The following is a 17,675-nucleotide window of genomic DNA, read 5'->3' as shown; positions in this document are numbered from 1 at the left end:
CAATCACCCAGCAGCATCCATGGGCCTGAGAATGATTCTGTCAAGTTTGTGACTAACTCCCAAAAAGCTTCTCTATGGGCAACTTTAGGGGGTCCGTAAACCAGAAGAAGAAGCCAGACATCTGAAGGGGGATCAGAATATACTAGACATGCAATGATATTTTTATTATCATAGATAACTTCCAAACTAACTCCATTAACCCAATATAAGGCCAAACCACTAGATTTGTTTTCTGCATTTACACAGAAACATCCTCTAAATTTCAAACATTCTTTAATTTTTTCTACCCTAGGAGACTTTGCTTTTGACTCTGGGATGAAAATAATATCTGGGTTTTCTTTATGAACTAGCGCCTTGAGAGCTCTAACTGTTGGGGCTCTACCAGCACCGCGACAGTTCTAGGATAGAATTCTCATACCCAATACAAGAACAACAATTAATATAAAAATCACCCACAAATTTAAGGACTCCAACATCCAGCTAATAACATCACCAACCCATTAGCAAAATTAAAACCAAGCCTCAAAGAAGCCCAACAATTAACACATCGGAAAAATTACCATTTGGAAGATTCCTCACCGAAGACGCAGTCATTGTCGAAGATTGCCGTTGATTTGGCTTTGTTTGTGAGTAATTACAACGAGACCCACCATCCAGAATAAAAGCACTTGCTACTGGCGGAGCGAATCAAATGGGACTTCGATCCACTCAGCTGTGGGTTTGGCCAATACTCGCACCAGGACCCATAAACGGCAAGCTGACCCACTGTACAGAGAAGACAAAACCAGACCCACAAAGTAGCGACACTGATTGCCTCCCTGAGTAAACTCGTGAGGATGGGTATGATAATGTGGGTAAGTCTAATGAGTTTTGGGGAAAGATTAGGGAAATTCAGATTTAGTTGAAAAGGCCCACAATGAGAGTGGGGAGAAGAAATCCACGCACTGAAAGTTGAGTAAAGCCACACAAGGTTGAGAAAAAACCACATAGTGGTAGGGAGAGATCACACAGAGGTGATAGAGAAACCACACGGAGGTGGAGAGATGGACTCCTACAGGGGAGAGAGAAAATTTTAATTCACAATCCCTATACGTGATTATTTAAATTTAAAATTGGTGATGGCTTCATTTGTTTAAATAACAATTCAAATTAAATAATTTTCCAGGTAGCATAAATTAAATATAAGGGCAAAAGAATTTTTTAAGGGTACACCTCACAAAAGAAGGGTTCCTATTTTTATTTTTTATTTTTTATAAATAATTGGAACCACACTAATATAATTAAAATAGAATTACGTTTTTCCAAAACTATCCCATTATATAGTTGAAAAATATTTTGGAAAAAAATAAATTTGGAGAGAAGTAAATTGAACAATATAAATCTACCCAAAAAATACAACTGTCAGTATCACATCCATATTTCTTTGAAATCTCACTAATTTAAAGACGGGTTCCCATTATCTCAACTAGAACCCAAGGGGAGATTTGAACCGTTCTCACATTTTTGGCCCTTGTCGCAAAAATGTCCCCGACATTTTGGCGACTCTGTTGCAGAATCAAGCAGCTGAAACAAGAGAAATGATGCCTCCAAAGATGTGTAACCAGCAAAGAGATGGAGTTTCTCACACCAATTTGTCATTCCAAGAGAAACCATATGATGTTTTGTCGCACAAGAAGAGCATTGTGGAGTTAAGCAGCAAAAAAATGTCTATCCTTAGCTCATTGAGCCATTGGAGATGTTCTAAAATGTGCGACAAAATCACTCCAACCTCTAGAATCCATCCAAGAAGTGAAGGATTTTGAGAATGGAGGGAGAATCAACTTTCTTATTGAAGGGAAAAATTTTCTTCCACTCATTTATATTATTTTTTAGCTATTATTAGTATGGATGAATTATCCTACATCTCTTGCTTTATATAATATTTGTGAACATTTTTGTTGAAGCTTGAAAATGCAAAAATGGTGAGCCGCAAGTCTAACTGCGAAAGGGAGGAAGGCTCCAACCAATGATCAACAAAGCAAAGTTCTAAACTCCCATTTCAACTCAAGAATCCCTTGTGACAACGGCTATAGTCCTCAACATATGTCTCTTTTATTGTTGATTTTGCACTGGCGTTGGGTGATTAATTGATTTTGGGATGAGTACAAACTCTGCTATATGCATCATTTTGAGGCTGAATAGTTGGCGTCATCGCTAAATAAGGTCTTCACCAAATAGCTAAAGGTTATAACTAAATGGCCCACTGCAAGTTGCTAGATATTCCGCACACCAAGTCTTGACGTAGCAACATTTCATAAGCCAAATCTTGAAGTCATACAAACGATATACTAACATTCAAGCATGCTTAAGCTAAGACTCTCAAGCACTCTCTTTGCTAATTAAATTTATTTATGACATTTAAATCACTTCAACACTCTAAACTTGTCGTCAAAATATTTTCTATAATTCGTGTGCTACTTCGCTTAGCCGTGACTTTTGTTTACTAATGTAAATCACATTTGCACTAAAGGGAGAAGTGGAAACCTTCTTGAAGCACCCAACAATGAAGGAAATCCAAACTCAATCCCCTCTCATCAAAGCCATGACTTACTCATTCACTCCAAGCCATGACATGCTCACACATCCAAAGTCATGGTTTATCCACGCATATTAAGTCATGGAATGTTCATACATTTGAAGCCATGAAAAGAGCATGCATTCCAAGTCATGCCGACACCTTTGCCATACTTGAATTTGAGATTATACTTGAAGAGGTATGCGCCAATGTTGCCATCCTCAAGAAAATTGTTCTTGTCACTCAACTTTTGCAATTGAAATCCTCAACTAAGCCCACTAATAAGAAGGGGTTGCGCACATCTTTGAAGAATGCTTTGCTAGACCTCGCTCTAAATATTGATGTTAAATAGCTCAAAAAATCACACGCTAGTTTTTGGAAACCCATTCCGAAGACTTTGGAGTGGAATCTTAATACAATGTGGAAACTTGGAATAAGCGGCATAGAGGCTAATGAGAGAAATTGTTGTGCTAGGGATGCAACAACCCTATACCAACATCTTTAATAGCATGCCAATCATCTTCTTAAAGTTAGAAGCCAAGCAAGAAAAGTGCGGAGATGTTGTCTGCAATACCACATATCTTCGACAAAGAGGTTAACCAAAGTGCAGAAGAGAAACAGTTGTTTTGGGAATAAAACAACTCTACATCGATGTTGTTGGGTTAAGATACCTTGATCCCGGTTAATTATTTTAATTACCCAAGTTGATTAATTAAGTTCAATTGCATGCAAATTGTGAAGGCACCAACAAATCACCAAATAAACTAAATGCAGCAGAAATTAAATTGACACGGTGGTTTGTTGACAAAAGGGGAAAACCTCTCGCAAGGCAAAAACCCCATCGGGTGATTTTAAGGTCACCACTCCTAAAAATCCACTAATCAACAATCAAGTGGTTACAAGTATAAGGAATCTCATCAATACCCTGATCTATCGCAAAATACCAACCTACAGTTGAACCTTCACTTCAATACCCAATTGAACTTGACCTTGTAGTAGCCTTTTTTCCCTTGATGCACAAATCTCTAATCTATGACTAACCCTTTGCACAAATCCCAATATGTGACTAACTCCAGCAACTTGAATGATGTTGTTAGCTGTAAAGTCTTCACTTCATCAAAAATGGAGATCATGAAACACTTGGTTACAAAACCCTATGGCGTACAAACATAGTAGCTTCTCAAAGAGAATAAATCTCTTGGTCTCTGTATCTATGTGTGCCAGTTTTTAAAATAAGCCTTATATATGTCTAGGGTTGTGAGAAAAGAAACCCTAAACAAATACATAAGCTTGGGCCAAATTTCAAACCTAGAAATTTTGAAATCGTAATTCTCGATAGATTGAGGATGTGCCGAGTCATCTATCAAGCTTTGTATTAAGTCTTCATAGTAGTCATCTGTCGAGTTATCTGTCGAGACTTAATGAATAACTTTTCTTCACTTGTTTCTTGGATCAATCTTCATGTCTTTTAAAACGAACACTTGATATGCTTGACCAATATATTTGTTGATGTATTAATCCAACTTAGATCTAGCTAATTACAAGTAAAGTGCATTTTGTCAAAGGATTAGCCAATTACATAATATATGACTTTAAAAATCTTCCCCTTTGGCAATCCGTGACAAAACCACAAGCATAATTATGAGAGAAGTATAAAAAACAATCTCCATAACTATTACAAAAAGCCAAAATTACATAAGCCTAATAACTACAATGAGCTCTTGAAAAACTTTGCAAGAAAAGAGATCATGGCATGATAGACTTGCTACCTGTCTTATCTAAAACACTTAAACAAGATTCATTAAGGCATCAAGTGTGAAACATAGACAAGTTGTATAAAAGCAGAAGGCGAAAAACACATTTTGATCCCTACATTTTAGCACGATTTCTACTTTGGTCCCTAAATTTTATTTTTACCGCTTTTAGTCCCTATTTAGAAAAACGCCTTCTGTTTTAGTCCTTTCCGTCAGTGCCGTTAGGGCACTGACCTATGTGGCAAACAGAATTATTAAAATAATAATAAAAATTTTTATTTTGTCATTAAAAAATGCCAAGTCAGCATTTAAATTTTAAAAAATAATTTATTAAATTTAACTAAATAAAAAAATAAAAAACAGAAATAAAAATAAAAAATCACACTAATTAAGATTAAAGTGTTCTTGAAACCCAGAACAACAACAACTCATACACAAACCCAGAAATTAAAATTCAAAAATTAAAATTTGGGTTCAAAATATACATTTCTTGAAACTTTTTGTTTTCACGTTTCTGTTTTAGTCCTTTCTCGGTGGCCATGGCACTGAGATCCGACGATAGAAAATCGTCTTTCGAGGTTCTGAGCCAAAGCATGTCTTTCGAAGAAGAAAAATCCTTATTCTTCTACCGCTCAAACTCAGATCCAATCCAAAACGGCGTCGTCGTCCAATCCAAGCCCAATCCCAATCGCAAGAAACAGAAACACAGGCAAAAGAAACCGATCCACTCCGAGTCCTCCATTCGCGAAGATCCGATTGCCGAAGCAACACTCGATCCCAATACGAGCCGCACCAATGGATTGGAATCGAACTGCACGCACAGTTACAGCGTCGAGAGTAGTAGCGTGTGTACGATGGTGACGGAGCCGGATTTCCAGAATGTACGTGGCGAGGGTGATTAGTGGGTTTGTGGCTGTGGGTTGATTTTCTTGGCCTGGGTTGTTGTGGGTTTGTGAGTTTTGCTGATCTGGGTTTGTGGATTTGTGGCAGATTGGTGCACTGATCTGTGGCGGATTTGTGGGTTCATGGGTTTGTGAGATTTGTTGATCTGGGTTTGTGGGTTTTTGGCGGATTGGTACACTGATCTGTGGCGAATTTGTGGGTTATGATTCAAAGGCTAGGTTTGAGAGAATGGTGGGATTTGGAGGATGGTGGAGATCGGTGGGTTTTCAAGTTGGAATTGATTTTGTGTTTCGATGGATTGGTGGGTTTCCAACTTGGAGATTGGTGTTGATTTTGTGAACAAAGAGGATGCAGGTCTTTTGATTTTAATGGATGTATGTTGGGTTAAAATTTTTGAATGTGCAGATCTGTTTCTGGGTTTGATTGTTGGTGTATGTTGATTTCTGGGTTTTCAATTTTGGTGGGTGTATGTTGATTTCTGGATTTTGGTTGGTGTATGTTGATTATTGTTTGATCTAATTTCTAAATTTCGATTTGTTTGGTTACAAAGAACGTACTGGAAAGGCAAAGAAAAGAAAAGACAAGAACTAGGAATTAATTTACTAAAAACATGAAAAATATGAACGGTAAGAAAACGAAGAACACAGAGATGATCTTCCAACAAAATAATGAAAAGAAAAAAAAAATTATGTTAATTATTAATTATTATTTAAATAATTAAATAATAACTAAAATTTTATTTTATTTTAAAATGCTGATGTGGCATATAAAAATGCCACTTAATCGCCACATCAACGCCACATCGGTGCCACGTCAGCTAATAGGGTTTTCCGTCTGCCACCCAGGATTTTGCCCTAACGGTACTGACGGAAAGGACTAAAATAGAATGCGTTTTTCTAAATAGGGACTAAAAGCGGTAAAAAAAAAACTTAGGGACCAAAGTGGGAATCGCGTGAAAATGTAGGGACGAAAATGGGTTTTTCGCCAAAGAAGAAACAGGTGTATAAAGAGAGAGAAGAAACAACAAATGTAAGACAAAGGTGAAGAAACATACATCATATATATATATATATATATATATATCTCAAAAGAATACAATGTATGTAAAAGTGGTCACAAGACCATGGTAAATGTAAATGAGAAAGATACATCAAAACCTCACTATATCACTCAAAGATCTCTCCCCCTAACTAGTTTCTCCCTTTAACAACAAGCGATGTGACCAATCCTGATCAGAAATATGGTCAAGACGACTACCAAACTAAATACACATGAGTTGAAGCTGATCCATGATGGCAACGAGAGGGACCTCTGCTCTAGAAGAAGAAGGAGGAGCAAATGAGGAAGAAGGTTTAGAGGTAGGGGCAGCATTTGTTGAAGTAGACTCCATATGAGTGGGCTTATTCAACTTGAGACTTTTCTACAAGTAGGCTCCATGACCCATGATATTTATGCAAAGGGCTTCTTCGACCCATATCATCTCAACAAAATAAAGCTTTTGGGTGGACTAATTCTCAAACTTGTAACATCTAAAAGCAATGGGAGACATCAACTACTCACATGCATGCCACAAGCGCCATGTGTGCTCGAGGGGGCTAATGTTGATACACATTTTCACGACATATATTTTACAAATTTGATTCAACGAAACCCGATTTCCTCATGGGCTTAATTCATGTATCATATTTTATTTTATTCTTTTAAGCATAACCCAAGCCTATGTGACATATTGGGGAAAATTGAGGAAGTGTGATTTGGAGGGTATGGGTTGGTTTCTTCTAGACCTTTTGCAAAAGTCCCACCTATGCGTGCTATCAAGTGGGCAAGGGATACTGGTAGCACCTCAGGCTTATGGAGGAGGTCTTGTACCTAAAATTTTCACCCCAAAAGAGCTTTTATGCTCTGGCTTACTATGGCTCAAAGTTTCTGCCTGAACCCATTTTTCCCTTTCAAAATAGTTGGCTCTCATTAGCCAACTCACTTGGGTGAACCTCCTAAGAGTCTGAAACAACTAATGAGGAGCCAATGTGGGCTTAATCAAATCTTTCCCAAATTATGCATAGAGCAAGCTAACTCTTTTACCCAACTAAAGCAAATCTAAACCAAACATCAACTCAGCACCTTGGTGGTCCATAGCCTTATCTTTTAGCCTAAAAACCAGTCATTAAGGACACCTAAAGACTGCTATAAAACTCTATCTTCAGCTCAAAACAAATCCAACCACATTTGACCCACATAGTTGAAACTTTAGAGCAAAATCTCATTTAGCCAACTAACATTCTCATAATCCCGAAACTTGGGGGAGGAAATATGGATATAGGGGAACCTTCCCTTTTTTCCTCACAACCTCTGTCAATTTCCTCTTCTTGTTGACTGTGGGTCAAAGTTTTGGACTTGTGTTGTTTTTATGCATTTTCTTGTATTTTAGTTATGGTATTTTGATTTCTCTCTCGTTAAAGCACCATTAGCCATTGTTCATTATACATTTGGAATTTTGAGCTTGATCCTCCACAAATAAACATTTCTAAAGAACCCAAGGGGAGATTTAGGCCATTCTTGTATTTTTTGCCATTGTCGCAAAAATGTCCCTGACACATGGCAAAATAGTAAACTACTATAGCAAAAGTTCATATTAACATGAGAGAGAGAGAGAGAGAGAGAGAGAGAGAGAGAGAGAGAGAGAGAGAGAGAGAGAACTTTATTAACTTTTTGAACATAAATAGTTAATATATCACCTATAGATAATCAATGCACAAAAATAAATACAAAGACTTGATGAAGTGAAAAGTTTAATGAAAAAAAATTATATTTACTTTTCATGGCAAACATTACATAGTAGAACCTTATACCATGTTAACACTTAGATTCTTTCTTTGTACTAAATTTTGTATAGAAGTTTGGGAAGCAATCAATTTAGTCCTAAAATTGGATGGAATGTTTTAATTGTACTAATTTGAAACTTAGAGAACTTAATTGAACAAAAGTAAAGTTAGAGGACTAACATAAATTTTAATAAAACTTAGAGAGTGCAATTTGCATTTTAGCCTTATTAGTGGTTTTTTTGTTATGACTAACTAAGAAAAAGCATTAAAAGAAAAAAAAAAAAATCATAATGGGCCAAACCATCTCAAGTTTGTCCCAAAATGACTCAATAGGACAAATGAGATTTTATCACCAATAACTTTCAATTCAAAAAGTTTATGTTTGATCCAAAATAGAAAACTTCCAAAGCAAATAAATTCAATTTCAAAATAATTCACATTGTAATTCTTTAAATATCAAAAATAACCAAATAAGTTAAATTCTACATTTCTACTAGATTTAAATATAAATGAAAATATCAAATAATTTGATCTACCTCCACAACACCCCAATCTCTATATCATTAATTATAAAATTCGGATCATGACCCATGAATTGCCCCCATGTGCGGGGGTCACTAAAATTATTTCATAGCAAGAATACAAACATAATCAAATGATGATTTGATTATGTTTGCATTCATACTTATGAGTTTCACAATAGCTATAGCTCAAAGATGTAAGAATGGAATGTGAGATGAAACCGTCAAATGCATTAACGGTACAATATTGTGAAGACAATGCCAATTTATTAAGGGATGTCCAAGTAGTTTTATCAAATAAATATGAAAAAAGTGAGGAAAGTAATGAGGTCCCATTTACCTCAATGCACGAATCAAATAAGAAAAATTTACTCAGCACTAGTTTTTCTCACCAAGATTGTTGGAGTCTATGTCAAAGAAATATAATTCTATTAAAAGAACAAAAATAATCCCACATCTACACCATCAGTTAACACAAGAAAGTATTAAACCTAAAATAAATTTAAATTAATTCAAACCCTTTGGTCTCCTCACGTGATTATTCAAACCTACAATTAGATATGCTAATTTGATAAGTGAACCCTCAATTTGACATGAAAGCATTAAGAGCACCTTTAATTCTTTTATTAATCCCAAACCTATGATTTTTTTTTGACTAATCGGTGTTACTAGCCCTAATTGGATGTCCTAATTAGACATTACATCATCCAATTTGGATAAACCCTTACTGGATTGAAACCCCCTAATTTTCATAATAAAGCTAATACTTTAAAATATATCTTTTATTAAATCCCTTATCCCGGTCAAGAAATATGACCAAATTGAGAGTTTAATTATTTAATTAGTACCCTTGATTATATTCTTGAACAATTAATTTAATGGATCGATTGCCAAAACACAACATCCCCAATTTTGGCATAAAACCCTAATCTTAATATGTAAGATCTCTAATAATTTGTTAATCCGAAGTGTTTTTTTTTTTTTTTTTTTTTTTTTTTTTTTATCAATTGGTGGCTTCAATCTTCAATTGGGATTCTTAATTTTATGATTAATTAATCAACTGAAAGTAAATTTTATTGTAACATAGAAACCCCTAAATCATTCCTTAAACCTAACCCTAACTTCAACATTTCTCAAATTCTAAGCAAAATAATAGGACTCAAGTAAAATTGACATAAAATATGAAAAAAAAATGGGGTTGATTACTAATTGGGGAGTGTTTAATTGAAAAAAAAACACGTGAAGGAACCAAAATATGAAAAAAAAAAAAAATATGAAAAAAAAAAAAAAAATGAAGCAGATTTATAAATAATACAGGAAAATTTGTGTGTGATTAACTAAACAAGCAGATTTAATTGTGAGCTTTACTACTTGGGGATGGGATCCATACTAATTTGTCAGCTCCAAAGGTGGGAGAATGAGATGGTTCCTTTTGATTTAGGAGACAGTTTGTTGATCAAAGAGTTGGGTGAGCTTATTTATGTTCTAAGATTGCCCATTCTTTGCCATGAGATCAGCTTCATTGTTAAGTCTAATACTCTAATGGTACACTCAAACAAGGCTGAGGCTTGAATGTATTCAATTATGGGATTTAGGGGTCTTGCCAAATTCTGACTGAGCTCCCTTAGTCTAACAAATAGCATGCACTCCTTTCAAAACCCCTCCTAAGTGTATAAAGATTAAAGAGTGAGAAAATAATTAAAAAAAAAAAATGTTTTTCCTTCAGCAACCTCACATAGACCTTATCATTTTCAGCAGTTAACTGTCACCCAGCTTTGCTAATAAAGTTGTATTCATGTTAACAACTCTCCCTAAGCCTAAATACCCATAGGTTTTTGGTTTGCATATCCTTTGAATATCTTCTCTGATTGGAGATAACAGACATGACATTGTTAGGCATGACAGTGCCATGAGAACTTGAATGAAGTACAGATAGTTTGGAAAGTATTAGTCTCTCTGCTTCAGAATCAAGAGGTAAGACAAATTATAATAATGCAAAGTACCATTACAATAGATAGAAAGAGAGAAGGAAATAGAAGTAAAATTTTACACAGGTCTTTGCAATTATATACACACATAACTCAGATGACAAAGCAGAGAAGAAAAAAAAACCAACAAACAAACAAACAAACAAAACCTTATGTAGATACTAAGGTGGCAACATTTGCTGTTATAAAAGAACAGTTTGAAACATGAAATTCAATAAAATGACATGGAGCTATAGTTGCCATCTGACTGTTGCTCACAGTCAACCAGCTCTGTGATGAACATTGGATTAAGGTTTTTATATGGCTCCCGTTCACAAAGTCTTTCAAAATATGATTTCCTCAATCCATAATTCCTAGCCATGTTAGAGCGGACCCAACCTGAATGGTTTCTGGGTGCACCGGTAACAATAACAGATGTATTCTCATTAGCAAAATTAGCCACAGCTATTGTTGCCTCCGGCTCTGTGGTTGATGAGGCATCCACTAGAAAAATATGACTAAAATGTCCAGCAGCTATGCCTTCATTGTATAGTCGAAAGCTACTCACATAAGTTGACAAAATTATCTTGAATTCCTGAAGTATTGGGAGTGGGGGACATTCAAAACATTCATCTTTTACAGGACATGAGCGCAGAATGTCACTGGGTACTCCAACCATCTCTCGAAATGCAGCATTGGCTCTAAACATATCTGACTCTGGAATCACCTCCATCAACCTTGTCATTAGCGCATCGCATGTGTGGTTTATAGGTGCACATATAAGAACCCGATTCTCTTCAGAGGTTTTATATATTTCAATTACAGCTTCACAAACAACCACCCCTGTTCTTGCTGATGCTTTTAGTTCAGGTACATACCTTTCCACATCAGTGCCAATGAGCGGGCCCACAAGAAGATAAGGTGGTGAACCCGGATAGCTTAGAATCCGACGAACTATATTAAGTTCATGATAGGCATCAAACAGAGGTGGGTTAACATTGTTCTTCCTAGAGACATTCAGGAAAAAGGAAGTTGTGTGATGAAGGACCTAATGCAGCTTCAATTGCTTGATGAGCCCTTTTTAGACAAACTCTGTTGAATGAGAAGCTGATGTCATATTTGCGATTTGGATGATGCTGTGAATGAAAATCGTCTCCAAATTCAACAAACATGCAATTGCTTTTCACCACACGATAGATAAAACCCTGCTTAATATTTAGAATGTTAGTGTTGTAGATAAGATCATAAGATGAACAAATGATGCTCATATGCACTTCGACTAGATATGTAAATTCAACTACAATAGTGCAGTGGAAATACAATTCTACATAATGCTAATAATATGAAATATTTATGAAATGAAATTTAACAAATGGTATAAAAAGCCTCAGCATAACCTTTGTCGAGGCCGGTTATGCAAGACTAACCTCATCAAATGGTCAAATTAGCTGAATGTGTCACTGGGTTGATTAGCTACAGTTTAGTTTTAAAAGATTCACAAAATGCTGTACAGAAATAATATAATTCTTGACCAGTTTAGACTCAAAGAAAAACAAGAAGTCTATACATAAAACTCAAAATTATCTCTTGCAAAATTCTGTGATTTAATCAAGTATGAGTTAATTGAAGAATAAGCTTACCTGAAAGGCCTCAACCTCTTTATCCGAAGGTTTAGCATAGACCATGTCCCTTGATAAAAGGAATGGCCGCCTCTGAGGAACAGAATCAATCTCAAATGCTACAAAGATTTTATCATCCTTCTCATCACTTCCATCAGAATATTTATGCTCGTTTTTTTCCTTATAAACTGTTGCTTTCTCCAACTTCAAAGTCACTTTCTCCAATAGGAAATCAGTCCATTTCTAGTTCCAATAAAAGCATAAAGTTAATACAAGCCAGAGTGCAAAAGCATATAGAGTATTCCATCAATCACAACGTTTTACTATACTAACCACCTTTTTTTTTTTTTTTTTTTTTTTTATGAAACTATACTGACCACTTAAGACCATCAGAGAAGCAAAACATTATAATTTATAATGTAAGATAGATATCTGCAAATGATAAATGTCAATTGTTCCCTCAAAAGATCTCCTTGTGATTTAAAAGAGGTGTCCAAATGGGAGACTGAAGAAAGATAAATTTAAGAATGGTTTCTTTGTTCACCAAAAACAAGATTTCAAAGAAGATAGTACACAAATTGGTATAATATACCAAATTAAATTTTCATGACAAAGCCGATAACTTACCTCCAAGTAGTAATCCTCAGCATATAACAGAGCAGCAAAAAAAGCCTTATAAGTTGAAGGAGATAAAGGCTGTTTCAGAACTTGAGGCACAATGTCTCTCTTGATCTGACCTTTGATATCCTCAGGAATAGCATATAAGGGTGTACCCTTTTCATACATATAACTCATCTTCCCTTCTTCATTTGTTACATTATTGGGAGCTGGATGCAGAATTGGCTTAAAAGCTGGAGGCTGCTTAGTGGAAGTCTGACGAGGCCCCAAGGTAGATGAATTTGGGACCACTGAAGGTGAAGATTGAGGTGGCCTTTTGGAAGTTGGAGAAGAAGAAGCTGATGAGGGTTGAGTGGTATTAAGGACAGATGCATGTCTGAGTTGAGTGGTATTAAGGACAGATGCACGTGAGAGTTGACTGGTATTAAGGACAGATCCATATCTGAGTTGTCTGGTATTAGGGACAGATGCTTGTGAGAGTTGACTGGTATGAAGGACATATGCATCTGAGAGTTGACTGGTATTAAGGACAGATCCATATCTGAGTTGTCTGGTATTAAGGACAGATGCACGTGAGAGTTGACTGGTATTAAGGACAGATCCATGTCTGAGTTGTCTGGTATTAAGGACAGATCCATGTCTGAGTTGACTGGTATTAAGGACAGAAGCAACTGGAGGTTTAAGGGATGATGGAGATGGTGATAGGTTTGAGGAAGATGTGGATGGTCCAGAAGAAAATGTACGTGGCAATGGATTTGAACTTTCATAACTGGGTGGTTTAGATGGAGACTGAAGTGGTGTAGAAGAAAATGTGGGTTGGTTTACATGTTGTGGCTTGTCTGTCAACGGAATTACTTTTCCCCGAAGACTCGTTCGAAGATTTCAAGAACCCAGAGACTAGTTCGAAGATTTTACGAAGAAACCACCACATATTGTGTGTCCTTTCGCGATCAGTCCCCTCTTTGGTTGCTGAGAAAATAAGGACAACGTCTCAAAATGTGAAACATGAATTCTCAATTCAAAACGAAAATCTGACTAAGCTGACCACAAGTTATTGTTTTATTAACATGTCTACGGTACAACTTTCTTCACATACGTTAAAGAAGATAAAGGCTGTTTCAGAACTTGAGGCACAATGTCTCTCTTGATCTGACCTTTGATATCCTCAGGAATAGCATGTATGGGTGTACCCTTTTCACACATATAACTCATCTTCCCTTCTTCATCTGTTACATTATTGGCAGCTGTACGCAGAATTGGCTTAAAAGCTGGAGGCTGATTAGTGGAAGTCTGACAAGGCCCCGAGGCAGATGAATTTGGGGCCACTGAAGGTGAAGATTGAGGTGGTTTTTTGGAAGTTGGAGAAGAAGCTGAAGAAGAAGTTGGAGGGGGTTCAGTGGTCTTAAGGAAAGATGCATATGATATAGAAGAAGCAAGTGGAGGTTTAAGGGATGATGGAGATGGACTAGAGGACGAGGGAGGTGGTTTAGACAAAGATTGTGATAGGTTTGAGGAAGATGTGGATGGTCTAGAAGAAAATGTAGCTGGCAATGGATTTGAACTTTTAGAACTGGGTGGTTCAGATGGAGACTGAAGTGGTGTAGAAGAAAATGTGGGTTAATTAGAAGAGGATATAGGTAGCAATGGACTTAAATCTTTTGAATTTTTAGAAACTTTGTCAGAACTCGAAACATGTTGTGGCTTGTCTGTCACGGAATTGCTTTTCCCCGAATCTACTACAACTTTGATTTCATTAGAGGAAGATGAAGAAGCACTTGGTTCTGACTTTGGTAAATCTTTTTTTTCTGGCTTTGGTAAATCTTTTTTCCCAGTAGAAGGGTTGTCAGGACGAAATTCACGGAAATCATGTTACATAGTGCGGAAGCACCAGATCACCATGGTTCTTGAAACTTAGTCTATGTTTGAGCTATTGGATGAAGCTCAATTGGCTTCAAAAAAATTTCTCAAGGATCTTTCACCACAATTCTCAATCCATAGTACTTGGTTTAGAAGCCAAAAGAGAAGACCTTACCTACTTTCATGAGCTCTACACTATCTCCCTCTGTTCTTGCTCTAAGAATTGGCTGTACCTCAGCAATGGATGTGTGGAGAGTCTTAGAGAATAGCTTTTCCTCAATTTCAAGATCACATTTAATGAATCTCAAAGGAGAATTACATAGTATCAAAAAATGATCTGATTCTATAGATGTCTATCTACAGAAAATCAAAGCAGTTTGAGACAAGCTAATGGTAGTAGCTGTACTCTTGGATGATGAAGAAAATTTTCACATTTCAGTCAAGGGTTTATCCAAGGAATACAATGCTTTAAGGTCTGCAATCAGGACCAAAAGCACATATTTGAGCTTTGATGAACTTCCAGCTATGTTGAATGCTAAAGAATAGTCCTTGAATGAAGGTATAGAAGTCAAAGATCCTACCTTTGCTATGGAATTTAATACTAATACTACTCCAAGGCCTAATAACAATACCAGTTACAATTCCTATAATCAATCATATAATAGAGGCAGAGGGAGAGGCACAAAAATAGCAAAGGTAGAGGTGGAGGATCACACTCTCAATCTCAATTTTCTAATCAGTTTCCAAATCAATACAATTACTCTCCAAATCAGCCCTCCAGATCAAGTTCTGAAAGGCCTACCTGCCAGATCTGTGAAAAGCTTGGTCATTTGGCCTTGGATTGCTACCACAGATTGGATTATGAATACCAAGGGAAACACCCTCCTACCAAACTTTCAGCTATGGCTGCTGCTTCAAATGCAAGCATCACTCAAGATCAGCCTTCGTTAGCTGATAGTGTAGCTACTGATCATGTGACTTCCAGTCTAAATCGTCTTAGCTTTCCTAAACCTTACAATGATCAAGAGCACCTCACGGTTGGGAATGCATAGAATCTTCCTATCACACATATAGGTACACTCTAATCCCTTCTTCAAATTCTGCTCTTCAATTTGTAAAGGAAGATTCGAAATATAAACCACATATTGTGTGTCTTTTCGAGATTAATCCCCTCTTTGGTTGTTGAGAAAATAAGAACAATGTCTCAAAATGTGAAACATAGAATTCTCAATTCAATGAAAATCTGACTAGGCTGACCACAAGTTATTGTCTTACTAACAAGTCCACAGCACAATTTTTATACATACGCTGATATAATTTATTGTGATTGGCTTATAATAAAAATGGTGTAATCACAACAACTAATGTCAACAATTATAAAAAAATGTTGTATCCTATGATATTTTTGTTTCCTCAAGTTTGAAACTTTAAAAATTCTATATTCTTTTTAATAAAAAAAAAAAAATATTGCTAAATTTTATTAGTAATAAAGAAAGAATCAAACTGATCATTTGAAACGTACAGCACTAATCAGACTATATTGGACATATACATACATACATACATACATACATATAAATATATAAATATATATATCTCATATACCAAACATGAAAAAATTGGAAATTATTTTTGTTTTCAGAGAGTGAGTGAGGGCTTGTTGGTTCTGATGTACAAAAGAGAAAAGGTAGCAAAGAAAATGTGGAATCTCATAGATCTTCATGGTTCTGATCTACAAAAGTTAAAACAAAACACAACAAAAAGATCAGACAACCAAGAGGCTGATTTCTTTCTTTACTATATCAACCTTTTTCCCTAGCTACCAAACAGAACAAAAAGATCAATTTTTAAAATCTGAAAAAGTAGTTCATATAGAACTGTACCTCATCTTGTTAGAATGATTAAACACAGAGTAGAAGGGAGACCCACCTGGATTCTTGACTCAAACACTGACTATCAGAATTCTGGTTCTGAACTGCACTCACAAACACTTGCAGACTCGTATGATAAAGGTTGACGAAGCTGTAAATTTCAAATATTTTCCGTGCCAAGATGTAGTAGAGTACGAACTAAGCTGGCAAAAGACTAGGGTTGAGCATTTCTCTAGCAGCTAGTACTGCTTGCTTGGAGGGAAAGCTTTAGAAATGCAGTGGAGTTGTATGATAAGTCATAAGAGTGTCCGAGGCTCGTTCATCTCTAGACTGCCTAAAGCACACGTATGGTTTCTTATTTAATACTAAAAAAACACAAATATAAGTAGCGTAAAACTTTGTTTGTGTGTCACATAGGACTTTCTTGTTAGTTAGTTGAACAGAGACTAAAATGGAAATAATTTTCTATTTTCAAGGTAGCCGTGAAATCAATTTATGAACCAAAATGAGATTAGATCCAAAATATAGGGTTCACCTTGTCCCTTCACATGTTATGGTTTGCTCTAGGTTCTACCACGTGTATGGTCTTCAAAAACAAAAGTAAAATTTTACTCTTTTTGACTTTTCTTCTCTTCTTTATTTTTTATTAAAATTAATAAATATATTATACAAGATATAGATATAGCAAATTATTTTTCAAAAAAAAAAAAGATATAGTAAATTAGTAAAATTGATTATATCAATGATTATTAGTCTATTTATTAGCAATCTTTGACCTATTAGTAATTTTTTTTTTTTTTTTTTTTTTTTTTTTTTTTTTTTATATATATCTTAGTCGTTACTTGATGGCTTATAATTTAAATTGAAAATCTAGATATAAATTAAAAAAACAACTATTAATTCATTTTTCAAAAGAAAGGAATATGATAATTTAGAATATAATATATTTTTGGTTCTAATACTTTTTTAGACATTTGTATATGCTGTTGTTATAGTATATATAGCTGTTGAGGGCCATTTGTGGAAGCCCATGCAGACAGAAAGAAAGCCCAATAATAAAGGCAACAAAGAATTGACAAAATAGATAGCAAAAAACCATTATGCCCCAGCGGAAGAAATAATGAATCACAGACCTAACAAATAAACAAATGGGTCTTGAAGAGGCAGCAAGCGAGCTCAAAGAAGCCAC

The 17,675-nt window shown here is 35.6% G+C and overlaps 2 protein-coding genes across 2 annotated transcripts; both read right to left on the bottom strand.

Annotated features, from left to right (window-relative positions):
* Nucleotides 1-10,885: 10,885 nt before the first annotated feature.
* On the bottom strand, nt 10,886-13,396 carry LOC115985884 (probable RNA helicase SDE3). Its single transcript, XM_031108777.1, has 4 exons — nt 13,290-13,396; nt 12,768-13,176; nt 12,162-12,383; nt 10,886-11,726 (listed from the first exon to the last, which is right to left on the bottom strand). Exons 1-4 carry the CDS (start codon nt 13,394-13,396, stop codon nt 11,529-11,531), a joined length of 936 nt encoding a protein of 311 aa, XP_030964637.1. The 3' UTR covers nt 10,886-11,528.
* Nucleotides 13,397-13,802: 406 nt separating this feature from the next.
* LOC115985883 (flocculation protein FLO11-like) lies at nt 13,803-15,445 on the bottom strand. Its single transcript, XM_031108776.1, has 4 exons — nt 15,418-15,445; nt 15,078-15,234; nt 14,795-14,918; nt 13,803-14,348 (listed from the first exon to the last, which is right to left on the bottom strand). Exons 1-4 carry the CDS (start codon nt 15,443-15,445, stop codon nt 13,830-13,832), a joined length of 828 nt encoding a protein of 275 aa, XP_030964636.1. The 3' UTR covers nt 13,803-13,829.
* Nucleotides 15,446-17,675: the final 2,230 nt, after the last annotated feature.

The sequence above is a fragment of the Quercus lobata genome, chromosome 4, assembly GCF_001633185.2.
Source record: "Quercus lobata isolate SW786 chromosome 4, ValleyOak3.0 Primary Assembly, whole genome shotgun sequence".
NCBI classification, from domain to species: Eukaryota; Viridiplantae; Streptophyta; class Magnoliopsida; order Fagales; family Fagaceae; genus Quercus; species Quercus lobata.
This window is presented reverse-complemented; position numbering and strand designations above follow the sequence as displayed.

Bases quoted from the DNA above. Each gene is read 5' to 3' on its own strand.
- LOC115985884 (XM_031108777.1), bottom strand. From the start codon at position 13,396: ATGGATCTGTCCTTAATACCAGACAACTCAGACATGGATCTGTCCTTA. The intron at 13,177-13,289 runs GTCCTTAATACC...CCTTAATACCAG, and splicing joins GACAACTCAGATATGGATCT to TCAACTCTCACGTGCATCTG. The intron at 11,727-12,161 runs GTAAGCTTATTC...AATATTAAGCAG, and splicing joins AAGAGGTTGAGGCCTTTCAG to GGTTTTATCTATCGTGTGGT.
- LOC115985883 (XM_031108776.1), bottom strand. From the start codon at position 15,445: ATGACCAAGCTTTTCACAGATCTGGCAG. The intron at 15,235-15,417 runs GTAGGCCTTTCA...TATTGTTATTAG, and splicing joins GCTTTTCACAGATCTGGCAG to GCCTTGGAGTAGTATTAGTA. The intron at 14,349-14,794 runs GTAGGTAAGGTC...ACACCACTTCAG, and splicing joins ATAGTGTAGAGCTCATGAAA to TCTCCATCTGAACCACCCAG.